At 34.7% G+C, this 27215-nt stretch overlaps 1 protein-coding gene across 1 annotated transcript in view; it reads left to right on the top strand.

Moving 5' to 3' along the window:
* ECT2 (epithelial cell transforming 2) overlaps positions 1–27215 on the top strand; it is a 111637-nt gene that overhangs the window by 52278 nt on the left and 32144 nt on the right. The window contains exons 13-17 of the mRNA XM_042781954.1: positions 8534–8653; positions 18710–18778; positions 19877–19987; positions 21021–21117; positions 22845–22926. Coding sequence (XP_042637888.1) covers positions 8534–8653; positions 18710–18778; positions 19877–19987; positions 21021–21117; positions 22845–22926 — 479 coding nt within the window. The remainder of the gene's footprint in view (positions 1–8533; positions 8654–18709; positions 18779–19876; positions 19988–21020; positions 21118–22844; positions 22927–27215) is intronic.

Here is a 27215-nt window from a genome sequence, read left to right as displayed (position 1 = left end):
TTTGTTGTTATGTGCCGTCGAGTCGGACCCAACTTATAGTGACCCCTCCTTGGGTTTCTGAGGCAGTATCACTACGGAAGTAGATTGCCCCATCTTCCTTCTGAGGAGTGGCTGGTGGATTTGAACCGCTAGTCTTCTGGTTAGCAGTCAAGTTCCTTAGGCACTGTGCTACTCAACCTGTCCACCCATCTATCCACCCATATACCTGTGTTTGCCTTCACTGCCAATACAGTACTGTATGTGCAAAAGGGTTCATCTTTTTTGTCTGCAACTCCTACGTACCTCTCTATGTCTTCCTCTTTCTCAATGCCACTATGTTGATCACTTACGTTTGGTAGATTGCCCTTCTCTTCACCCAAATCAATAGTTATCTCTACCTTTCTAACAATGTTCCCTTCCCTCCCACCCCACCTGTGGTAACAACAAAGGAAATTTCCTTCCATATATAAATTGTTCCTTGACTTTTACAATAACGGACTAATACAATACTTGTCCTTCTGTGATTGACTTATTTCACTCAGCATAATGTCTTCCAAGTTCATCCACATTATGCGGTGTTTTGTAGATTCTACGTTAGTCTTTAGCGTTGCATCATATTCCATTGTTTGTATGTACCATGGTTGGTTATCCATTCCTCAGTTGATGGACACCTATGTTGTATCCATCTTTTGGATATTGTAAATAGTGCTGTGATGAACATAGGTGTGCATATGTCTGTCCTGGTCATGGCTCTCATTTCTTTAGGATATATACCTTGTAATGGAATGGCTGGATCAAATGGTATTTCTATTCCCAACTTTTTAAGGAATCGACATACTGCTTTCCACAGTGGTTGTATCATTTTATAGTCCCACCAGCAGGGTAGAGAGTCCCAATCTCTCCACATCCTTGCCAGCATTTGTTATTTTCTGTCTTGTTGAACTTGGCTGCTAGTGCTGGGGCAAGATGATATCTCATTATTGTTTTGATTTGCATCTCTCTAATGGCTAATGATTGTGAGCATTTCTTCATATGTTTGTTGGCCACCTGAATATCCTCCTTGGTGAAGTGTCTATTCATGTCTTCTGCCCATTTTTTAATTGGATTATTTGTCTTCTTGTAACTGAGGTGTGGAGTTTTCTATAAATTCTAGAGATAATCCCTTGTCAGATATGTGATTTCTGAATATTCTTTCCCAATCTGTAGGTTCTCTTTTTACTCTTTTGGAGAAGTCTTTGGAAGCTCATAAAACTTTAATTTTTAGAAGGTCCCATTCATCTAGTTTCTCTTCTGTTGTTTGTGTATTTTGGGTTATGCTTGATAGTCTATTTATGCCATATATTAGGGTCCCTAAATTAGCCCCTAGTTTTTCCTTGAGGAACTCTATAGTTTTAGGTTTGACATTTGAATCTTTGACCCACATGGAGTTAGTTTTTGTATATGGTGTGAGGTTACAGATCTTGTTTCATTTTTCTGCAAATGGATCTCCAGTTTTGCCAGCACCATTCTCTTCCTCATTTAATGGATTTCAGCCCTTTGTCAAAGATCAGCTGACCATAGGTTGATGGATCTTTTTGTGGGTTCTCAATTCTATTGCATTGGTCTATGTGTCTGTCATTGCACCAAAACCAGGCAGTTTTGACTACTGTCGCTATATAGTAGGTTTTGAGATTTGGCAGTGTGAGACTTCCTACTTTGTTCTTCTTCTTCAATAATGATTTGCTTATCCCAGGGCTCTTTCCTTTCCATATAAAGTTAGTGATTGGTTTTTCCATATCCTTAAAAAATGTTGATGGAATCTGGATTGGGATTGCATTGAATGTATAGATTGCTTTGGGTAGAATCGACATTTTCACAATGTTCAATCTTCCTATCCTCAAGCATGGTATGTTCTTCCATTTATGTAGATCTCTTATGGTTTCTTGAAGTAGTTTTTTATAGTTTTCTTTGTATAGGTCTTTTGTATCCCTAGTTCTATTTAAATTTTTTTATTGTGATTTGGATGCAAATTTACAAAGCAGATTCGTTTTATTCTCAAACAGGTTATACACATTTGGTTTCTCAGCACCAATTACAATCCTGACAATAAACCGCTCTCTGCCATCTCCTTCCTGTGACTTCTCCTTCCCTGTGTCCTTCTTATCTATGCATTCCTGTCTGTCCAGCTTTACCTGAAAATGCTGCCCTTCTGATATCTCACAGTTGATTGAACTAAGGGGTATGTCTGCCTGGGGTAGGTTTTCTGCTTATAGGTCTTTCTATTGATCCCTTTCCAAGTGGTTGGCTTTGGTAGTCAGGCGCCATTTAGTGCTTCTGGTCTCAGGGTTGTTAAAGCTGAGGTTCTTGTGGTCCATTAGACCCATGGACTAATTTTTTCCTATTTTTATTTTCTTTACTACAGATGAGGAGAGACCAGTAGTTACATCTTAGATGGTCATTCAAAAGCTTTTAATACTCGAGTTGCTACTCACCAAAGCAGGATATAGAGCAAGATTTTTATATACTGTATTGTGCAGTTGAGCTTGATGTACCCCAAGACTATGGTCCTGTGCCCGCAGGCCTGGTGACTCCTTCAAGGTGTCTGGTTGTCACTGAGAAGCTACTCCAGCTTTGTCCCTTGTTCTATAATGTATATGTATGTTTTTGTAGCACAAATACGTATGTAAGAATATCTTCAGCCAAATCTATCTATGTTGTTGTTGTTGTTATGTGCCGTCAAGTCGGACCTGACTCACAGCAACGCCTCCTTGGGTTTCCGAGGCAGTATCACTACAGAAGTAGATTGCCCCATCTTCCTTCTGAGGAGTGGCTGGTGGGTTTGAACCGCCAGCCTTCTTCCCATTTGCTTACCCACAACTAATCATCTCACCTGTCTATACTTAGACCTTCTATTTGAATTCTTAATATAACTCATTAGAGTTTAACCTAACGTTAATGGCCTTTGGTTGCTATACCAGTAATAAGATGCATGGATAAGAAATGGGAAGGCTTCTTTCTTGGTGGTCCTGCAGAGATTATTTTCTCTATTTGAACATTTTATTGTCTTTTGGGTAGAAGTTACAGAGCACTTAGTTTCCTATTCAACTGTTTATTGACATTTTGTTTTATTACATTTTTTGCACTCCCCTCAATGTACCAGCACTCATCCCATATTCTCTGAGTTCCCTGTTTCTATTCACCCTTTTTGCCTGCTCCTTCCTGCCTTTTGAACTTTGTTTTTGGGCAGATACTGTCCTTTTGATTTCCTGTGGTTCTTCAAGGGTGTTATTGACTTCATAGGCCTGTCTGTTGTTTGACTGAAAGGTGATCCCCAGCAGAGGGTTGTCAGTTCCAGCTTTGAAGGGTATCTCAGGGCCATAGTCTCAGGTCTTGGGTGAGCAGTTACTCAGTTTTTTGTTTAATGATCTTTAAAGTTTATGAGGCTCTGCTTTTTTAAACTTTACTTGTTTTAAGGCAGCTTTGTCCTTGAGGAAAATCATCCTAGATGAAGTTCTTATTGAAGTTTGTATAGTGAGCCAAAATATGGTTGAGTAGCAGAAAACCCTTTGGCATATACTACTCATATACCTTGGTAGTATTTATTTCCTAGAAATGTAAATCCTTTCTGGCCACAGTAAAAGCCACTGAATTTTCAGAACTCTAATTTGCATAATAATTAAATTCATTAAAACTATTTTCAAAAAGGCTTGGGAAGTCTTAAGACTGGAAACAAGTTTCCTATCACTTTAACCAAAGCAAAAAACCAAACCCACTGCTGTCAAGTCTATTCTGATTCATTTCTACCCTATAGAACTGCCTCACAGGGTTTGCAAGGCTGCAAATCTTTATGGAAGCAAACTGCTGTATCTTTCTCCTGCGGAGCACCTAGTGGGTTCAGATGACCTTTTTTGGTTAGCAGCTGAGCACTTAACCACTGTACCACCGGGGTTCATTTCATACTTAGTATAAATTCATCCAGGGTTTATTTGAAAGATTCTGACCTAAATTTATGATAGTATTTTCTTTAGGCTTTATTTTAAGACTGATGTATCTTTTTAAGACTGAGATTTAGAATAACTTAATTTTAACTTTCTTCCAAAGTTAAATGAATAGCTAGCACCTTCTTTATTTAGTATCTTATATAATACTTGAGTGTCTGCTAGTACAAAATACTGTTAGATGTTGAAGAGAATTTCTATGTTAAAGGATCTTAGAGTGGAGGAAGTAAAATGTACACAAGTAATTATAAAGTCAAAGGTTAAGAGCATCATAAGAGCTTTAGGACTTAGGAGATTTTGTGAGTTGAGAGTTTTACTACTGTTACAATTGAATTCAGGGAAGTCATTGTGCCGAAATTCGGATTATGCATTGGAAGGTTTGCTATGAATAGGAATTGAATTGATTCAAGGGCAGCAGGTTTGGATTTTTGGTTTGGTGCACTGGAAAAAGCCTTAAACAGGTAATAGTTGAATTTTAAAATATAGATCTGATTGGTACATGAAAGGAATAAGGGTAGGAAGTGTAATGTATTGAGATTGGGCAAACAATATGGACAATTGAGAATGTGTGTCTTTCAATTTATTATGAGTAGTCTAGGGAGGTTAGCCACTCCTCAGAAGGAAGGTTGGGCCATCTACTTCCATAGTGATATTGCCTCGGAAACCCAAAGAGGGGTCGCTATGAGTCGGGGCCGACTTGACAGCACATAACAACAACAGGGAGTTTAGAGCTCAAGGAGAATTGAGGGGAATCGAGGAGAGTCTTGGATGCAGTTAAGACTGTCTAGATGGCACTTAACAACAACAGACCAGATTAGAAAGGCTTCTACATAGTGTGCTTTGTCATCTCTAAGCTACAGAAGAATTGGTTATGGGGAGGGGGGGATCCATGACATCATCTGACTTTCATTTTAGAAAGATAATCTTAGTTTACCTTGAAGGAGGTATTGGAGATGGGAAATTATGGAGACAAGGAGATCAATTTGATGGCTAGTTCATCAGTCTGATAAAAACTTTTGAGGATCTAAACTTTAGAGAACAGTATTTGTAAAAACGAAAAAGAAGATAGATGAGAAATATTGAAATGAATCAATAGTTTTTGACTAATTTTATGTGGGGATTAAAGCAAACAGCAATTTTAGCATAGTTCAGTGTGTTTTAAGATGACTAAGGTTTTAATGTATTTTGGTTGTCTGAATATTTTCATTTAAAATTTTTAATTAAATGTTGACTGTATAAAAGAATGTTTATAAATTATTATAAATATCTTTGAAACCTTTATTGTGTTTTTCTCCTAATCCTATCTTTTTTTTTCTCTCAGAGATAATCACTACCTGGACTTCTGTGTTTTACCATTTCCTTTATAGATCTACCACATATGTCTAAGAAAACAAGCAATATATAAATGTAATCCTACTGTATATATTTTTTTATTGACTTGCTTTTTTCACTTGATAGATATGTTCTTGAGAGCCATCTGTGTCATTGCACTGTAGTTAATTATTTTTCTTACATGAATATATCATAGTTTATTTAATTCTTCTAAACATTGAGGGGGAGCTTTGGTGGCATAGTGCGTAAGGCATTTGACTGCTAACCGGAAGGCTGGCGGTTCAAACCTACCAGCCACTTCTTGGAAGGAAGACTGGGCAATCTATTTCCGTAGTGATACCACCTTGGAAACCCAAGGTGGGGTCACTATGAGTCGGATCCGACTTGACTGCAATGAGTTTAGTTTATATTATGGTAAATGAACATTGGGTTATTTCCAGTTTTAATTTTTCTTTTTGTTATCACTAATGGTCATGCTTAAGAACATTAGCAGGTGGTTTTTGTGATTGAAAACCTAGAATTTCTGGGTCATAGGCTATGTACATTATCAAGTCTATTAGGTGATGAGAAATTGCACAGTGTTACCATTATATACTCATATCAGTAGTACATAATTATAGTTCTACATTTTCAACAGTACTTGATCTTTAATTTTTTTTCTATTGTTGTGAAATGATGTTATATCTTATTGGGTATGTAATTTGAGGTGGACCATAATTTTGAGTATAGAATTCTATAAATTTTAACACAGGTAAAGATTTGTATTATTGTCACCATAATCAAGATGCAGAACATTTCCATTCCCCAAACCATTTCCCCATTCCAACCACTGGTAACCATTGATTTCTTCTACATCACTATACTTTTGTCTTTCTTGAGAATATCATACAAATGAAATCATGTAGTATAACATTTTGAGATTGCCTTTTAGACTTACCCATATTTTGTGTATTGATAGTTTGATCCTTTTTATTTGTTGAGCAGTATTTCATTGTATTGGATGTACCACTGTTTATTGACTCATCAAAAGATATTTGCATTGTTTTCATTTCTCTTGGGTAAACACCCAAGAGTGGGATTGCTGGATCATACGGTTAATTATGTTTAATTTTATAAGAAACTACCAAATCTTTTTTCAAAGGCAATACCATTTAGCATTCTCACTGGCAGTATATGAGCATTCTAGTTGGTCAGCATTCTCACTAACACTTGATATTATCATTTTGTTTTATTTCAGCCATTCTGGTAGCTGTGCAATGGTCTCTCACCATAGCTTTAATATTCATTTCTATAAAGGTTAATGATGTTGAACATTCATTCTTGTACTTACTTGCCACATGTGTATCTGCTTTGTGAAATAACTGTTCAAGTCTTTTGCTCATTTTTAAATTGGGTTATTGTTTTTTTTTTTTTGTTGTTGACTTTTGAGACTTTGTTATATATTTGTAGCTGTTAGACCTTTGCAAGATATGTGATTGTGAATATTTTCTTTTTGTCTGCAGTGTGTCTTTTCATTCTCTTAACTATCTTTTCTGAGGAGAAATTTCTAATTTTGATGAAGCCCAATTTATATGTTCCTTTTGTACATCATGCTTGCAGTGTCATGTCTAAGAACTCTTTGCCTAAGCCTGAGTTACAAAGATTTTTCTCCTAAAATTTTACTATTTATTTTTAGGTCTATGATCATTTAGGTTAAGGTCCATTTTTTTTTTTTTTTTTGCCTATGGCAAATGGTGTTCAAGTAGCACTTAGTGAAGGACTGTGTTTCTACATTGAATTGTATTTGCATCTTTGTAAAAAAATCAGTTGGCTGTATTTGCATGAGTTTGTTTCTGGACTTTATTCTGTTTTATTGATCTATGTATGTTTCTCCCTTCCTCATTACTACCCAGTCTTGATTACTGCAGCTTTATAGTAAAACATTCGTTTGCCTTTCCATATAAAATTTTAGAATCAAGTTTTCTATATCTACAAAAAGTCCTGAAAGTTTGATTGGCATTGCATTAATTTTCTAAATCAGTTTTGAGGAGAATCCACATTTTTACTGTTTTGAATCTTTCACTCTATGACCATGATATATCTTCATTTATTTAGGTCTTCTTTGATTTCTTTAATCAGCATTTTATAGTTTTCAGCATATAGATCCTGAAGATATTTTATTGTATTTATACCTGAGTCTTTCATTTTTTAAATTGTAAATTATATTGTTTTTTTTCATTTTTGGTTTCTACTGGTTTATAGAAGTACTGTTGATTTTGTGTATGTGTGTTGACTTTGTATCTTGTGACCTTGCTAAACTTACTTATTAGTTCTGAGTTTCTTTTTTGTTGATTGATACAAACAGCATAGATAAATCTCAATAATTACATTGAGTGAAATAAACTAGACAGAAAAAGTATATAGTGTATGTTTCATTTATATAAAATTCTAGAAAATGCAAGCTAATTAGTAGTGACAAAAAACAGACTAGTGGTTACCTGGCAATGAGGAAGAGTGGGGGCATGAGAGTGCAAAGGATTGTGGAGAAACTTGGCAGTGACAGATATGTTCAAATCTTGATTGTGGTGATAGTGTCACTGATACATACATATGTCAAAATTATTGAATTGTACACTTTAATTGTGTGTCGTTTACTGAATGTCAGTTATACCTCACTAAAGCTATTACAAGTCAAATATTAAAATAATACTTTGAAACAAAGATAAGAACTCTAAGACAGGGCATATTTTCACATTTTATGGGTAAAAGAAGTTAGATTCAGGAAACTAATTGATTTACTTATGTTCAAGTGGTAAGAAAAGGAGCCAGAACACAAACAGGTCTTCTTGCTTCGAATCCAATCTCTTTTGCTTAAGTGAGATTTCTACCTTGCAATTTCTGAAACATTAAGTTCTTAAGTGAATGTCTGGAAGTAACTGATTGCTTATTACTTGCTTTCTTAGTCACTTGAATAAAAAGTAGAAATTACTCTTGCATCATATTAACAGTTTTAATGGTTAATTTATAGAACTGTGTTGTAAACTTTTATTAGCTTCTAAAATTCTAAGATAACTTGTTTATGACATGTTTATTATCTATAATAAATATATAGTAATAGAAAATAAACCCGAAAAAAAGGTGCATCTTAAAATTTAAGAAGTATGGTTTTGTTCTTTTCCACTGACATCTTGTCTCACCCTTGCTACCACCTAATGTTTTTTTCTTTCCCCACATTTGCTTGAATTAGCATTTTGTTCCCTTTTAAGTTATTTCAGATTCCTTTAGAAGAGGAAGGACAACGAGGTGGACCTATCCTTGCACCAGAAGAGATTAAGACTATTTTTGGTAGCATCCCGGATATCTTTGATGTGCACACTAAGATAAAAGTAAGTTTGTACATATTGGACTTGGTAGTAATTCTTTTTGGATTGGTGTGATTTTTCAGACACTTCAGATTAGCTAACTAAATTTTGTATCTAAAACATCTGTATTCATTTATATCTTGGAATCATTTGTCCCTTTACCCCAATACCTTTTTAAAATGTTTGTTGATTGCCTGTTTTTAAATGTAGATTAATTCTGGCAATGAGGAATTAAGACATTACTGAGTCTTTTCTATAATAATGTGTGTCCCGTAGTACTGTTTTTCTATTGTTGTTGCCTTTGGATTGCTGCTTTGGTTTGTTTAGAAACCATGAAGCTGGAAGGAGTGTAGAGTTCATTTAATTCATTTCTCTATTTCTGGGTAGATAAATGCCAAAGCTGTACAAGAAAGCCTATCCTTTTTTTTTTTTTTCCTTTTTAAATGATTTTCTTTTGACTAGGGGGTCCATAATTTCCAGGTATCAATATATTAAATTACTTTTTGGGCAGATTTAGCTGAACTCTTTACAAGTAATTTAGCTTTATTTTCTGTTATTTTTATTATGTAGTTTTTGAGCAAAATTGATCAGTTTCTTCCTGAAAACAACTCTTATTAATGGTTATTCCATATTCTAATTGAAAAAAAATCAGAATTATAGAAGGTTTTCAAATGAATGAATTGCTTTTGATTTCAGTGCACATTATAAATGAAATAGAAATGATCTATAAATTAATACAGTTTGCCAAGTGCTTGTATTTTGTATCTTATCAGAATCATGTTGTTGTTGTTGTTATGTGCCATCAAGTCAGACCCGACTCATAGCGACCCCTCCTTGGATTTCTGAGGCAGTATCACTATGGAAGTAAATTGCCCAACCTTCCTTCTGAGTTGGCTGGTGGGTTTGAACTGCCAGCCTTCTGGTTAGTAGTCAGATGCCTTAGGTACTACGCTACCAGAGCTCCCATCAAAATCATAGTTCAATTAATTTCCAGATCTAGAAGGAACTTTTGAAGGAAATCTTAAACCTCCAAATTTGAAAATAGCTGCCGATGTTCAGGCTAGCTTATCCCTTCCAGTTAGGGTTGTGAACATTTGAAGAGGAAAGTATTAGTGGAAAATTTTTGCTTCATAAGAATCATTGAGAGGCGTACATGTACAATGGTAACTCAAGAAGGTTTTCACCATGATGTTCTACCATTAACTGGTAGATTGGTTTGAATTTATAATAGGACATTTAGTGAGTATGAGTGTACAAACTCCCTTCTTTCACAAAATGTTACACTTTTTATGTATACAGGATCATAATCTCATGTCAGAAAATCATTTTCTCTGATTCAGTGGAGCTTTGAAAATGATTGCCACCCTTTCTCAAGGGTAACCTAATTCTTTAAGCTTCTTTGGTAAGGTTGAATTACCAGTACTGCAACTAATACTTGTTTTTCAGGCGATTTCAGGTTTATCACATATTTAAACATTTTGAAGTTTATGTTTTTTCTTCTAACAGGAAATGAGTTTGTGCTTTCAAACATTTTTATAAGTGCAAGGGAAATGAAAAACATTCATAATCCAATCACCCAAATACTTCCAAAATTTTGGTGCATTCTCTTTGGTCTTTTTATATACATAGCTTTTTTCTTTTTTACTTTTGAATGTATTTAACCATCTATTGAGCTAATAACACATTTACTGAATACAAACAAGAAGTTAATATATTTATAATAATTTTAAATTGCGGAATTTTTAGATTAATAATAATTTAATTATTTTAAATTTTGTTTAATTTTTGTAAGTTAAACAAAGATTGTAAGATTTTAAAGATTGTGCTCTTAACCATTATGCTATATTGCTTATTGGTGATGGTGCCATGGACACTATTTTGATACATAAACAAATCATGTAGATGTATCTTAAATTTGTATTTTTTTTCATGTCTCATTAAGTATTTCTGAGAAGCACTAGTAACTGTATTTTCCATCGTTTTGGGAATAAATGGATTTTGGTTTAAACTCAGGTGAATTTTAAGTGCTTCAGTTTCACATCTGTAAAATGAGGCTGGTAGTATATGACTGTTCGGTTTTTCATGAATTTGTTTTCTTTTTTTTTAACAACATACATACAAATCACAGAGCACATTGCCTGGCGTTTAATAAGTAACAATACCAAATCAAACCCACTGCCGTGGAGTCGGATCTGACACATAGTGACCACTCCTGGGGTTTCTGAAGTAGTATCACTACGGAAGTAGATTGCCCAACCTTCCTTCCAAGGAATGGCTTGTGGGTTTGAACCGCCAGCCTTCTGGTTAGCAGTCAAATGCCTCAGGCACTACACCACCAGAGCTCCTAAATAACAATAGCAATTAATATTAATAATGAACAACTCTAAAGTTTAGTAAAATAATGTTCATAAGTTTTATATGTAGTCAGAAGTATTTTATTCCCACTGTTTTACAGTCACTTTGGCACTTAGATTATTATCAATAATTATTTGTTGAATGATGGTCAAATTTAAATTTAAATTTCAGAGTCAGGACTAGAACTTAGTCTGTCTCCTCATCTTGGTACTGTGTGGATACTTTTAGCCCCATCTTCTTACTTTGCTTTCAGGATCTAGTGTGCTATTTGAACTAAGGTGAAGGGAATTTTGGAAGGTGTCATCAACCTCTCTTTTGCTAAGTAATTTTTTCCTTTTCAGAAGAAATGAATCATTAGTCTGCTATGTGCAAATACCTACTTTCGTGTAGAACTATAATCTTAAAAAAAAAAGAGAAAGGGAAGGATTGGAAGGAGCCCTTTTTTCAAATCCTGTGTTTATCCTTCATTATTTAGTTCAACTGTCAAAAGTATTTTGTACTTCTTTTAGGAACAGCTGTATATTGGGGATTCTGGGTATTTGGTTTATTGTACAATAAATGAGCTAGGTGGAAGTGAAACTCAAGTCAAATAAGTGGGTGGTAGCCATACGGAAGAAAAAAAATTTAATGTGGAATGAAAAAAGGGAAATAGCTTAGCTTTCCTAGCTCCATCTTATTACTCTTACACTCCTGCTTTTCTCATACCCTTGCCCAGGCTTTGGGAGCTGTGCTATGTCTTAGAACTAGAAATTCTCCTTTCGTATGGTCAGGAGGTAAAGTTGGGAGAATCCCTATGGAGAATTCCTGATGTGCTGTGGATAAGGAGAAGGAGTTATATTCCAGTGTGTCTGTCATAAATTGGGTTAGCCATTTTCCCACAGAAATATTGTAAGAAATAGAATGTGAATAATGCTTTGGGAATTGGCCCACCAGTCTGATTTCCCATTTCTAATTGAGGGGTTAGGTGGGAGGAGGAGATACTGTGGTATAGATCAAGTGGTATAACATGGAAACTGGAGTCAGACAAACCCGAGTTTGAATACTGGGCCATGACTGTCTGATTTGAGGCAAGCTACTTAATCTCTCAAAGGCTAATCTCTTTTCACCTTAATACTTTTCTTTAGCTAGCAATTGCTGAAGGTAGAAAATTTATTTTATCAATAGGTGTTAGGAATTAAAAAGGCTAACCAGGAACATAATTGCCTATTTTTCAGGTAACCTAGAGAATATTTTATTATCTGATAGCAATGTGGCTACATAAATAGTTTTTTAGAGATTTAAATTATATATATATATATATATACACACATATATATATATATATATATATTTTCTGTATTCTGTAGTCTTACATGCTTTAAAAAGGTACCACTAAATTATATTGGCAGAGCTAGAGGATTTTCTTCTTCCTATTTTACATTACAGTTTTCTAAATATCCCTATGAGTTTATATTAATCTTATATAGGAAAATAAAGTTAATAATAGCTTACTGAGCACTTCTTTCTCAGGGGTTCTTATAAGTGCTTTACAAGTTTTAACTCATTTAATCCTGTATGAGTTAAGGATAGCTATCCTCATTATTCAGAATAGGGAATAGGCACATAGGACAAAGGCACAGAGCTGACAAACAACAGATGCAGGATTTAAACTGAGGTAGTCATCGAGTGTGGTGTAGTTCTACTCTGTCATATAGTGTTGCGAGTTAGAATCCACTCCCTGGCATACAGCAGTCAGTGTCAGAATCTACTACATTATATTGCCCCAACATTAGTCTTAAAATCTTTTTCTTCCTCTTTTTTTCAAGTGACAGTTTTGAATAGTTAAATCTTCCAAATTCTTGATGTATGGATTGTGAAGATAATCTAGCTTTTAATTTCACTTTTATGCTATCGAAATTCCCCCCCTCCACTCACCATTTCCACTTTTCTGATTCTGCTAGTATAGGACAGTGGTTCTTATTTACTCTCAGGTTCCCTTTTCACTCTTAAAATATATTATAGAATTTTTGGTTATATAGTTTTCATGTAGCAGTGTTTACTTTATTAGAAATTAACAAAATTTAAAATATTAATTTTAAAATACCTAATTTTTAAAAACTGCATTATTGTGGTGTTTGGTACATAAAACAAGACTAATCTATTTCAAATATGAAAGAATAGACCATGTGAAGAATACATTTGACACACTGAACACCAATGACCGAAAACCAGACGAATTGGGGGATGATATCAAGAACATCATACATGAAGAAAGCAAAAGGTCATTAAAAAGACAGGAAAGGAAGAAAAGACCAAGATGGATGTTGTGGTAGTTATATTTGTGTGTCAACTTGGTTGGGCCTGGTTGAGTGGCTGGGCAGCTGGTGGTACTTATTCCCCATGATGAGACTGGCAATCAACTCCATGGTGGGATCTACCACAAGCAGCTGGGTAGCTGCTTTAGATATGTGGTCTGCTTCCTGTTTATAAGCAGAACCCTTGGGGAATGGTCTCTAGCCTATGGCATGCTTGAAGCCTGCATGTAGCCGTGTCGTTCAGCAGCCTGCCATGCCCTGCCAACCTTGGGACTTAAAATGGACTTAAATTAATGGCATGCCATGTGGTTTGGTAACATCAGGACTGTGCCTTTTTATTTGTGGACCATGGTTTTGTCAGCCTCAGCAGCTAGCAGCTATCTGAGTGAAGAAAAACCTCTAGCTCCAGTGGGCCAGGAGCAGGAGGAGGCAGAGCCTGGACCCCAAGGTTGAGGGGCTTTCACCCAGCCCTAGAGCATGGCATTTTGAACTAGGACTTAAAGCCTCCAAACTGTAAGAGAATTAAGGCCATCCCATTTGTGGTATATTCCTGTCAGAGTGGTACTAGGTAACCAGAACAGATACCAAAATTTTTGAGAATCTGAAACTTGCTGTTGAATGGAAAGTAGCTAAAACATATGAAGAAATGACAAGATGATAGAGCTTATCAAAAGATTTCAAAGAGCAACTGGAGAAGACAAAGTCAGTTTTTACAAGGAAATGTACAAAGACCTGGAGTTAGAAAACAAAAAAGGAAGAACACGCTCAGCATTTCTGAAGCTAAAAGAACAGTAGAAAAAAATTCAAGCCTTGTGTTGCAAAATTACAAGCTTCTATGGGCAAAATATTGAATGATGCAGAAAACATCAAAAGAAGATGAAAGGAATACACAGAGTCACTGTCCTAACAAGAATTAGTCGGTGTTCATTTATTTCAGGAGGTGGCATATGATTAAGAATCAATGGTATTGAAGGAAGAAGTCAAAGCTGCACTGAAGAAATTGGTGAAAAACAGAGCTCCAGTAATTGACAGAATACTCATTGAGATATAGGCGCTTACTTGTGTATACCAAGAAATTTGGAAGACAACTGACTGGAAGAGGTCCATATGTGTACCCATTCCCAACAAAGCTGATCCAACAGAATGTGGAAATTATTGACCAATATCATTAATATCATATGGAACTAAAATTTTGTTGAAGATAATTCAAAAATGTTTGGAACAATATATTCACAGAGAACTTGAAGAAATGCAAGCTGGATTCAGAAGAGGACATGGAACATGGGATGTTGCTGATGTCAGATGGATCTTGGCTGAAAGTAAAGAATACCAGAAACCTACTTAATTGTGTTCTGTTGACTATTCAGAAGTATTTGATGGTGTGGATCATAACAAATTGTGGATGACATTGAGAAGAATGAGAATTCCAGAACACTTAATTGTGCTTAGGATGAACCTGAATATAAACCAGGAGGCTGTTGTTCGAACAGAACAAGGGGATACAGCATGGTTTTAAATCAGGAAGTGAGTGTGTCAGGGTTGTATCCTTTCACCATACTTATTCAATCTGTAGGCTGAGCAAATAATCTGAGAAGGTAGACTATATGAAGAACATGGCATTAGGTTTGGAGGAAGAGTCATTAACAACCTGCAATATGCAGATGACATAACTTTGCTTGCTGAAAGTGAAGATGACTTGAAGCACTTACTGATGAAGATTAAAGACTACAGTCTGCAGTATGGATTACACCTCAAGTGAAAACTAAAATCCTCACAACTGGACCAGTAATCAGCATCACGATAAATGGAGAAAAGGTTGAAGTTGTCAAAGGTTTCATATTACTTGGATCCACAATGAATACCAATGGAAAGAAATCAGATGACATATTGCACTGTGCAACTCTGCTGCAAAAGATATCTTTAAGGTGCTAAAGAGTGAAGATGTCTCTTTGAGAACTAAGGTGCCCCTAACTCAAGCCATGGTATTTTTTGGTCACCTCATATGCTTGTGAAAGCTGGACAGTGAATAAGGAAGACAAGAAGAGTTGATGCTTTTGAGTTGTGGTGTTGGTGAAGAAAACTGAAAGTACCATGGACTGCCAGAAGAACTAACAAATCTATCCTGGGAGAAGTGTAACTGTAATACTTCTTGGAAACAAGAATGGCGAGACTTTGTCTCACCTCCTTTGTCATGTTGTCAGAAGGGACCATTTCCTGGAGAAGGATATCATGTTTGGTAAAGTGGAGGTCAACGAAAAAGGGGAAGGCCCTCAACAGATGGATTGACACAGTGGCTGCCATGATGGGCTCAGGTATAGCAAGCATTGTGAGGCTGGTGCCAGGACCAGTCAGTGTTCTGTTGGTACATAGGGTTACTATGAGTTGGAGCTGACTTGATGGCTCCTAACACTACTGCCGGGAGCTCTGTTGGCACAGTGTCTAAGGCATTTGACTGCTAACCAGAGGGCTGGCTGTTTAAACCCACCAGCCACTCCTCGGAAGGAAGGTTGGGCAATCTACTTCCGTAGTGATACTGCCTCGGCAACCCAAGGAGGGGTCGCTATGAGTCGAGTCCGACTCGATGGCACACAACACCACCACCACCACCACCGCCATTTCAAATATGTAATTAAGGAACTTACAGGTTTAAATGACCTTCTAGTAATGCAGCCATCACCATAAATTCATTTCAGAATGTTTTTATCCTCCCAGTAAGATCCTTCATGCCTATTTACAGTTAATCTCTGTTCCTAGCCTAGGTGCTGTCAAGTTGTCTCCTAACTCATAGCGACCCTATGTACAGCAGAAGGAAACAATGCCTGGTCCTGTTCCAGCTCTACAATCCGTGCTATACCTGAACCCATCATAGTAGCCACTGTGTCAGTCCATCTTGTGGAGGGCCTTCCCTTCTTTTCGTTGACCTTAACGTTACCAAACGTGATATCCTTCTCCAGGGAATGATCTCTTACAACATGAGCAAAGTAGGTGAGATGAAGTTTGGCCATTTTTGCTCCCAAGGAGCATTCCGGCTGCACTTCTAGGACAGATTTCTTAGTTCTTTTAGCACTTCGTGGTAGTTTCAGCATTTTTCACCAGCACCACAACTCAAAAGCATTGACTCTTCCTAGATCTTCCTTATTCATTGTCCAGCTCTCATATGCATATGAGGAGATTCAAAATACCATGGCTGTATCAGGCGCATCTTAGTCTTCAAGAAGGCATCTTTGCTCTTCATCACTTGAAAGAAGTCTTTTGCAGCTGATTTGGCCAGTGCTATACGTCGTCTGATGTCTTGACTGCTGCTCTCATTGGCGTGGATTGTAGAACAATGTGATATGAAGTCTTTGACCACTTCAATCTTTTCTGCATTTATTATGATGTTGTGAGGATTTTTGTTTTCTTTATATTGAGGTGTAATCCATATTGTAGACTATAGTCTTTAACCTTCATCAGTAAGTGCTTCAAGTCATCCTCACAATCAATAATTCTACCTTTTTCTCTGACTTTTCCTTTCTGGATATTTCATATATGTGTACTCTGACTTGTTCCTTTTAGCATGTTTTTGAGTTCTTTCTATGATGTAGTATGTTAGTAGTTTCTTTCTTTTTTATTTCTGAATATTTTTTAAAAAATACTATTATTATAGCTATTCTCATGGGTGTGAAGTAGTTTCTCATTATGGTTTTAATTTGCATTTCTGTAATGAGTAACAATTTTGAGCTTCTTTTATGTGTTTATAAGCAATCAGTGAAATATGTTCAGCTATGTTGCTGAAATTTTATGGGATTGTCTGTCATCTTATTATTGAGTTGTAAAAGAACCCTCGTGGTGCAGTGGTTAAGCTCTTGGTTGCTAACGAAAATGTTTCAGTTTGACCACCAAGGACTCTGTACGGGAAAAGACCTGGCAGTCTGCTTCTTAAAGATTACAGTCTAGGAAACCCTGTGAGGTAGTTCTCTGACCTGTAGCATTGTTATGAGTTGGAATCGACCTCAAGGCACACAACAGGAAGGGTTCTTTGTAAATTTAGAAGACAAGTTCTTTATCAGCTATGTGTTTTGCAAATATTTTCTCCTAATTTGTTGGTGCTTGTTTTTTCATTTTCTTCAAGATGTTTTTTTGATTGCCAAAGTTTTAAATTATGCTCAATTTATTTATTTATGTTTTCTTTTATTGACTATGTTTCTGGTGCTTTATCTAAGAAATCTTTGCCTAACCCAAGATCTTAAAGATTTTTTTCCTAAACTTGTATTATTTTAGCTTATACATTTAAGCGTGTAATCCATTTTGAATTATGTTTTGATTAAGGTGAGGATTTAAGTTCATGTTTTTGCATGTGGGTATCCAATTAAAAAGGTATTAGTTACTTCATTGAAAATAATAATAACCAATTACATGGCACCATCAACACCATATCTTTATGAAAAATAATTTCTAAAATAAAAATAATGAAAAGCATGGCTTATTTTACATTTTTTATAATTATTTAATATGTAGCTTAAGATAAGGCATTCTCTAATCTGCTTCTTTACTCAGTCTCTTGCAATATGACTATGAGGCATCTAGAAAATTGTACTGTATACTTGTGAAAGAATCAGAGTAAAGAAGTCAAGTAATATGTTAGTATTATAATTAATAGTTTTAATTTCATGGAACCCACTGAAAGTGTTGAGGAACCTCCAAGGTCTGTAGTTGATACTTTGAGAACCTCCAGTATATGAGCCAAACCAAACTCACTGCTATTGAGTTAGTTCGACTCATACCTACCCCTCCTTGGGTTTCTGAGGCAGTATCTACGGAAGTAGATTGTCCAGTCTTTCTTCTGAGGAGTGGCTGGTGGGTTTGAACTGTCAGCCCTCTGGTTAGCAGTCAAATGCCTCGGGCACTAGGCCACCAGAGCTCCTTATAATATGTTTGGCAGAAACCGGAGAAGGGAGGATGACCTGGGTTCTGCATGGAAGGTGATAATTCTACCATGGAATAAACCACCAGGCCCCCCAGGATTGAAAGTTTTCAGTAATTAATAGCACCAATCAGGCTATATAAAGAGTTATAAGATATTGAACAATCACATATTGGGGAAGTTAGACTTAATCTTATTGCCTTGATGTTATTTATATTTTCCTAATTAAGGTTGGGCAATCTACTTCCATAGTGATACCACCTCAGAAACCCAAGGAGGGGTTGCTATGAGTTAGGTCCAACTCGACAGCACATAATAGCAGCAACAATTATTTTTCAAAGGGTATTCACCTCCTAATAAAAACAGTAATTCCATGCTGAGGAGCAAGAGTGGGATAGTAATTATTTTGCATATCAACTTAAGACAGTATGTGAAGTGCTGCTTTTCAATAAATATCTCAGAAATATTGAAAGGTATATAAAACACTGTCATGTGTAATTATTAACATTTCAATTTGTACTATTTCAGGATGATCTTGAAGACCTTATTATTAATTGGGATGATAGCAAAAGCATTGGTGACATCTTTCTTAAATATGTAAGTATTTATTTTTTAAGTATTCAGATTAAAGTATCATCAAGGACTATCAAAATGATATTTCATATACAAGAAACTTTCCAGATAAATAAGTGAAAGTTACCCCTTGGAAAGTGAGAGCTTTTAAAACTTTGGCATGATTGTGTTTATAAAATATATTTCAGCTGTTCTTGTTTTCTGAAACATGCTTTCTGTATGTAACATATTCTTGATAGCTCAAGATCATCTTCAGGGACACTGTCATAGTATGCTATTGTTTTGCTACATATTATTTGCCCTTTATAAATGATCACAGGTTAATGATTTTTTGAAATTTTTTATTTTTCTCTTATCTTTATTATCACTTTTTGCTTGCAATATGTATGCTCTATATAGAAGCTTCTAATGCACTGCCTTTTTACTATAATGTGAATAAAATTCTTACAAATAAAAATAAATTTTGAATGAGATAACTGTAATTCATTCCTTTGAATAGGATTTATAGGTTTTAGTGCTTTGGATCCTGGAACATTTACTTGATTTCTGAGACCTCTTTAATTTCCTTCTTTGCATTATAGTCTCTAGTTGTTCTAGGTTGGTTGAGACAGCCAGATATATAAATTATTACCACATATGTTTTTGATTGTACCCTCATTTAGCCAAGACATTTTTTACCCTTTGCATTTTTGAGTACTATAACCTTTTTAGTGATGGCTTGCATCCTTCAATAAAGAATTTGCATGTTCTTGGGTTCTACATAGGTGAGCTTTGCTTGAATAATTATATTCTGAATGTATGTATTTATAGTAGTTTTAAGATTTTGTCATGTTTCTATCAATAAAATAAGCTTTAATTTGCTTTTGTTTTTTTCTGGTTCTTTGCTACTCAAGTTTTAGCCTCTATGTGCCAAATTGATGCATTTTTGTTTAGCAATTAACTCTTTACCAAGTTTATAAATTTAATTTCTGTGTTTAACTTGAGAAGAAATTTATTTAAAGTTTTCTTTTGCATCTAATATGTCAGATGGCAAATTTTGAATATTTGAATTTAAATTTCATTGTCCAAAGGTGACATGAATAACAAATTAGTTGTCTTTTTTTTCCCCTCTTCCCTTTCTAGTCAAAGGATTTGGTAAAAACTTACCCTCCTTTTGTAAACTTCTTTGAAATGAGCAAGGAAACAATTATTAAATGTGAGAAACAGAAACCAAGATTTCATGCTTTTTTGAAGGTATTGTACATATCTTTCAAATGAAAATCTGGGAGTCATTTCTGAAGGCATTTTGTTAAAAATTATAACAAATTAAATCATAGCTTCAGTAAAATTGTTTCCATGTAAGAACATCTTAATGTTGTCTGTTAATTTTAGCTGTACTTGAGTATAGGTAGTGATGTTTTAGCTTCAGAGGATTTGGTGTATTAGGTAGCAGTGGCAGCTGGACAAATGAGAATGTTATATATAGTTACAGAAATTATACAGGTTTTAGCTTTTCAGCATCTGAAAATTTTCTAGCAAGATTTTTCTTTTGCCTTTAATGATTTTTTTCCCTTACCAAATGCTTTCTTTATCCCAAAGTATCAGCATAATTACTATTTTAAAACTTTTTTTTTCCTGTGAATTGTGTAGACTTCAGAGAAACTTATAGTAGAATGTATAAGATGTGTAGTGGAGCTCACTTTCTTTTTTTAAAAAAACTTTTTATTGTGATTTGGGTGAAAGTTTGCAAAGCAAATTATTTTTCCATTCAACAATTCATACCCATTTGTTTTGTGACATTGATTACAATCCCCTGTGTAACAGCACTCTTCCCACTTATTCCCTGTGTTTCCCATTTCTATTCATCCTTCTTTTCCTGCCTTCTCAACTTTGTTTTTGCCCTTTTTGTCTTCTTTGGTTGATTGCTCACTTTCTATTTGAGTTGTTAACCCTTGGCTGTCCAGTAATTCATTTTAAGCCTTGGAAGATTACCATAGTTTTCACATATAATGTGCCAGGTAAATAGCATTCACATGCATAATGTGCATAGTGATCATAGATGGGTAATGCATGAGGGGGTTGTGGGTTTGCAAAAGATTGTATAATGTGCACATTATTTGCCTAAAAGTACAATATTCAGCCACAGTGATCTTCTGGTAATCTGTTCTACCACTACCCATCTGTTCTGCTCGTTCTTATCAGGGCCACTGATGATAGAGTGTAAGATGTCTTAGCTTTTCAGAAAACCATTCCTTCTTTAGTTATTGAATGAGTTAACTCTTTTCAGATAAATCAAGCTAAACCAGAATGTGGACGGCAAAGCCTTGTTGAACTTCTCATCCGACCAGTACAGAGATTACCCAGTGTTGCACTACTTTTAAATGGTATTTGTCTGTTCTGTTTTCAGACCAATTTAGATATTTTCATGAAATTGTTTTGTTCTTAAAAACTGCAATTCTTATTTTAGTTAGACTTCTGCAATAAAGTTTATATATCTCTTTTACAAAGATGGGAGCTCTAGTGGCATACTGGCCAAGGTATTTTGACTGCTAACCAGAAGGCTGGTGGTTCAGACCTACCAGCCACTCCATGGAAGGAAGATTGGGCAATCTATTTCTGTGGAGATACCGCCTCAGAAACCTAAGGAGGGGTCAGTGTGAGTCAAATTGACTTGACAGCAGTGATTTTTTATTTTTAAAAAAAGAAAACAGCTCTATATGTCATCTTAAAAATAATCACTGGTGCCACAAAAATTCAGTCTAGAATGAAGTACTTTGTTTTGATGTCATTTATTTTGCTGAGTATTGTGTTTTTCATTTATCCACTTAGTCTTCTTATCTTTTTGTGGTGTCTCATTAATTCACAGTTGATAACATACATGTAAACTCAAAGTTCACTTGCAAAATTGTAAGAAGAGGGATGATTCATATGTCCCAAGTATTTTAGTCATTCTCTGAATTTTGGTAAAGTTCTGTATACTCAGCCTTATGCTTACTTTTTTTTTCTTTAGGTGGTTCAAAATATTCTGGAAACATTCATATTTTCCTGAAGTTAAAATACAGATATAAATAGAAGGAAGTTTTACAGCAGAAAGTTAACTTTTATAAATAGGTTTTGTGTGTGGTCAAAAAAAGTATATATATATGCCTTTACTTTTTCATACTTAATTTAAAATAATAAAACTTGACACTTCCCTATTTTAAATTAAGTATGAAAAATAAATTACAAACAGAAATGTTTGTGATAAAATATTCTGATACCTAAAACCTGTTTACAGTATAGCAGACAAGGAAACTAATTATGAGACTGATTAAAAAAGACTTTTTTCTTTAAAATAGTTTATTATAGTTTTAACTACAAAATTTCAAAATTTTTCTCTTTGGAGTATCTTGTAAAATTTTATCTAGTAAAATTGAAAATTCTTAGTTTAAAAAATGATTTCCCTACCCTTTTTAACAGATTATGAAGAAAATATATGAATAAACCTTTAAGTTTCCAAAACAATATATTTTTTCTAATTTGCATATCATCATAATTGTTTCATTAAGTATGCATGGAAATCCTTGCTGTCATAATTAAAATGAACTTATTTTCTAAGTCTTTTTCCTATTGTTCTTCATAAAAGATTAGGTGGGTATTGTGCTAGATAGAGAACAGATTAAGTAGAAATGGGCCATGGATACTTAGGATAAGCAATCTGGATAAGAAGAGCCAAAGTATATGTATCTCATGGACCTCACAACTAAACAGAATCTGCTTCTAAGGACACCACATACTCTGTGGTATAGCCATGGGCCTCCAATATGAAATATAAATAATGCTTTTGAGATAATTGAGGGGTATGTGTTTTCATTCAGCAGAACAATCTAGGAGTTCCCAAGCTTTATGAATTGAGAAAGCATTGTAAGAAAACTTCTGTTACATATTTTGAATATTTAATCAATAAAAATATAAGATAACCTTAGGAAATGTTTAAGAAGAGAACTCTTAAGGGAACATTGCTTAAACCTTTTTTTAAGTAAAAATATATTTTAAAATTAATACTCCTTTATATCAAGATAGACCACCATAGAATTTTTTTCAATCATAGAAAAAAATTTTATCATTACAGATCTTAAGAAGCACACAAGTGATGAAAATCCTGACAAAAGCACTCTAGAGAAAGCTATTGGCTCACTAAAGGAAGTAATGACGTAAGTGAATTACTGTATTTTTCTTAATGTTTCTAAGACTTACAATGAAATCGATGGGAGAAAAAAATATGAATAACAGATTTCTATAAAATAATAGGTGTATTATTTTCTAATGAGAAATATTGTAAGAATACATTGATTAATCAAAAACATTTATCTCGAAGTATTATACTATTATGCACAGAGAGAAACCATCAGTTTAGAAACATGAAAATATAAAGATAAACTAATGTTATTTTCTTTATATATCTCCAGTCATAACTTCTTTGGGTCTTCATATTCATGTAAACAGTCCAGATGTGACTTGAGAATTTGATCATGGTGAAATAAAAAGTTTATAGTACTTACTTTTATTTTAGGCTTTTAGTTTCTTACCTTAAATTTCATGGAATTAAATTGATAAGGTTGATCAGATATACATTAAAAGTTACCAAGTCAATGAAATTGATTTGGGGAGATATAATTTTTTTGCCTCATAGGAAGTATTTAAACTTTTTGGACTTTATGTATCTACATACTTCAACAGATTTAACTATATCTGAGATTCCAGGAGGTTCTTCTACATGAAAGAATTTCTTAAAATACTTCTAAAGGAACTCTTATACAGAAACTTTACTAGCTCTAGATAGGATCTAGTACTAGACCCTATTAGCTAATACCAATTTTTGGAAAAGTTTATGCATGTAAATTATTTTGTTTAGATTTTATTTGTGTTTACCAGCCAGGTTCATGCTTTTGATTTGTTATCCTGAGACCAATATAAAAGTTTTGAGGCTATTATGATGGTGATTTTCTATATATAACTATTTATGATCTAAGTACTCTAAATTATAAACCTTGATCCTTTGAATAAAATCTTTGAATTAGGCAGAGTTGGTGTTAGAATGTTTTACAACAGAGAAAAGCTGAGAAGTTATTACTTGACTACTTGACCTGTTTAATGGCAAATTTGGGACTAGAATATATGAAACTCATTCTACTTCAACATGTTTTTTTCCTCCAAAATTCTGTATTTAACCACCAGTATCAAAAAGTTGAAAAACAAAGTGATGTAGAGGTTTTCCAGTTGTTGTCGAGAGTACAGCTGTGCTCTAGGGGGTCTCATGGCTGATATTTTCTTCAACTTTTTATTGTGATGTGAGTGAAAGTTTACGGAGCAAATTGGTTTTCCATTCAATAATTCCTATACGTTTTGTTTCCTGACATTGATTGTGATTCCCACGCATAATCCCTACACACAGTCCCCAGCACTCTTCCCACTTATTCCTTGTCTTTCCCATTCATTCCTCCTCCTTTCCTATCCCTTCCTTCCTTTTTAGCTTTATGCCTGGGCAAATGCAGCCCTTTTGATGTTGTTTTCTAGAAGTGTATACCTCTGTATTGTCATTTTTCACCTTAAAGGCTTTTCTGTTGTTTGGCTGAAAGCTGAGCCATGTGGGTAAGTTCAGTTCCAGCTGTGAAGGGTGACTAGGGGCCACAGTCTTGTGCATTCTACCAGTCTCTCAGACCAGTAAGCTTGGTCTTTCTTATGGTTTTGAGTTTTGTTCCACATTGTTCTTCTACTTTATCCAGGATCCTCTATTGTCATTTCTTTCAGAGCAGTCAGTAGTGTGGTACCTGGGCGCCATGTAGTTCTTTCGGTCTTAGGTTAATAGAGGCTGATGATGGCACAGCCTATTAGTCCTTTGGACTATTTATTTCCATTTGTCTATGATTTTCTTCATTCTTCTTTGCTTCAGACTGGGAGAGACCAGTCTTAGATGGCCACTTGCTAGTTTGTAAGACTCCAGTCACTACTCACCACAGCAGAATATAGACTTTTGTCTTCGTGGACTATGTTATGCCAATTGAGTTAACTGTACCCTGAGACTGAGGTCCTAAACCCCCAAGCCCAGTGACTTATCTCAAGGTCTAACGCCTTTTTTTCTTTTTTAAATGATAACTTACGTTTGTTATTTATGTGGAATCTATTTTGAACAATAAAAATGAAGTCACTGAAGTAGGGCATAAACTAGTCAATTGACTAAGTATCAAGTTGGCTGCTGTAGGGATAATGAGCTGAACCTACAACAAATGATTAAGGCTTTCTATTCTAAGTGCCTTTCTCATAGTAGATTTTCAGTAAATTTTGAATCATAGGAACTGCTATTTTATTTTTGGATTGTGATATTGATTTCATTAACCTTGTAGAGTTTGACCATATCTAAATTCTTGGGTTTCTTGAACATTTCATCTAGACACTAATTGCTTATTATGATTGATTCAAGCATGTTAATCTATCAGTAAAGGAAATAATGGATAGTACCAATTCACCAAACCATACTCACTGTCCTCAAGTTGATTCTGGCTCATAGTGACCCCCATTGGCTTTCCAAGGCTGTAAACCTTTATGGAAGCAGGCTGCCTCATCTTTCTTCTGTGGAGTGGCGGGTGGATTTGAACCACCAACCTTTTGGTTAGCAGCCAATGGCTTAACAACTACACCATCAGAGCTCCTTACCAATTCACCAATCCTTGCTATTTTAGTAAACCAAAAAACTCCCCTAATATTGGATTCTAAAAACATCAGTTACATGTGCGGAGTTTATAAATATTAATGTTATAGATAGATGCTTTAGTAATTTTAGTATGCTTTTGTCTTCTTTTTAAATAAACTTTTATTTAAAAAAACTATGTTTTGTAAACTCTAGGTACAGTGAAACCATTACCACAGTCAAGGTAAGGAATGTGTCTGTCCATCACCTTCAAAGTTTTCTCATAAACCTATGTAATTCCTTCTTCTTGCCCCATCCATCTCAAGGCAACCACTACTCTTTGAGTTACTTCAGTTTACCTTTTCTAGGATTTTATCTGAATGGAATCAGACATTATATTCTCTTTTTTCTGTCTTTTTCGACTGAGCATAATTATTTTGAGATCCATCTTTGTTGTTTTATTGCATGTTATCAGTGGTTCGTTTCTTTTTATTATTTTCCATTGTATGAATACGCCACAATTTAGTTATCCATTCATATGTTGAAGAACATTTTGATTGTTTCTAATTTTTGGCAATGACAAATAAAGCCGCTATGATTCATGAATAAGTCTTTGTATGGACATATTCTTTCGTTACTCTTAGGTAAATTCCTAAGACTAGAAGTGGCTACGTCATATGATAGGTGTGTGTGTAACTTTTGAGGAAGCTGTCCAACTATTTCCAAGTGTTTGTACTGTTTTACATCCCACCAACAGTGGTATGTGATGAGTTCTGGTTGTTCCATGCCCTCCCTAGCACTTGGTATGGTCAGCCTTTTTAATATGAGACATTCTAATAGATGTGTGGTAGTAACTCATTTTAGTTTTGGTTTTTATTTCCCTAATGACAAATAATGCTGAGTATCTTTTCATGTGCTTATTTTCCATCTGTGTTATCTTTTTTGTCGACATCTTGTTCAATTTTTTTTTACTTTTAATTTTAATTGTTTTTTTTCCTTAATACTGAGTTTTGAGAGATCTTCATTCTGGTGAAATCAGACTTTTGATTTGACAATATTTTCTCCTAGTCTTGACTTGTATTTTCTTTCAGAGAATAGGAGTTGTAGATTTTGGTGAAGCCCAAAATAACAATATTTAAAAAAATGTATGGAGGTACTTTTATAGTTTTATCCAAGAAATCTTGACCCATCCCTGGTCACACTGTTTTCATTAAGTAGGTTGATAGTGTTAGGTTTTACATTTAGCTTTGTGATCTATTTAGTTAACTTTTATATGTGCTTCAAGTTGAGGATACAAATTCTTTTTTCTAATTTGGAAACCTAATTGGCCCAACACTATTTGTTGAAAAAACTTTCCTTCCTTCATTGAATTGTTTTTATATATTTTTTTGAAGATCAGTTGGCTATATGTGAACTAATTTTTATCTAAGTTTTGAGGAGTCAGTTGAACTTCATTCTTCTATATATGGATATCCAGTTGTTTAAAAGACCATTTGTTTAAAAGATCATTCTTTTCCCCATTGAATTGTCTTGGCACCTTTGACTCTGGTGTAAAGTTTGTTTCTTCACTCTTATTTCTATTCCGTTGATGTATATGTTTATTCTTATGTCAGGTTCACTCTGTTTTGATTATTGTACTTTTGTGTTAAGTTTTGAAGTTAGGATGTATGATTTTGTTCTTTTTCAAGATTGTTTTGGCTATTTTGGATCTCGTAAATTTGCATATGGATGCCCGCTATCACCACTTCTATTCAACATTGTACTGGAAGTCCTAGCCAGGGCCATAAGGCAAGAAAGGGAAATCAAAGGCATCCA

The sequence above is a fragment of the Orycteropus afer genome, unplaced genomic scaffold (assembly GCF_000298275.1).
Source record: "Orycteropus afer afer isolate SDZICR_OR568_19922 unplaced genomic scaffold, OryAfe1.0 scaffold00202, whole genome shotgun sequence".
NCBI classification, from domain to species: domain Eukaryota; kingdom Metazoa; phylum Chordata; class Mammalia; order Tubulidentata; family Orycteropodidae; genus Orycteropus; species Orycteropus afer.
This window is presented reverse-complemented; position numbering and strand designations above follow the sequence as displayed.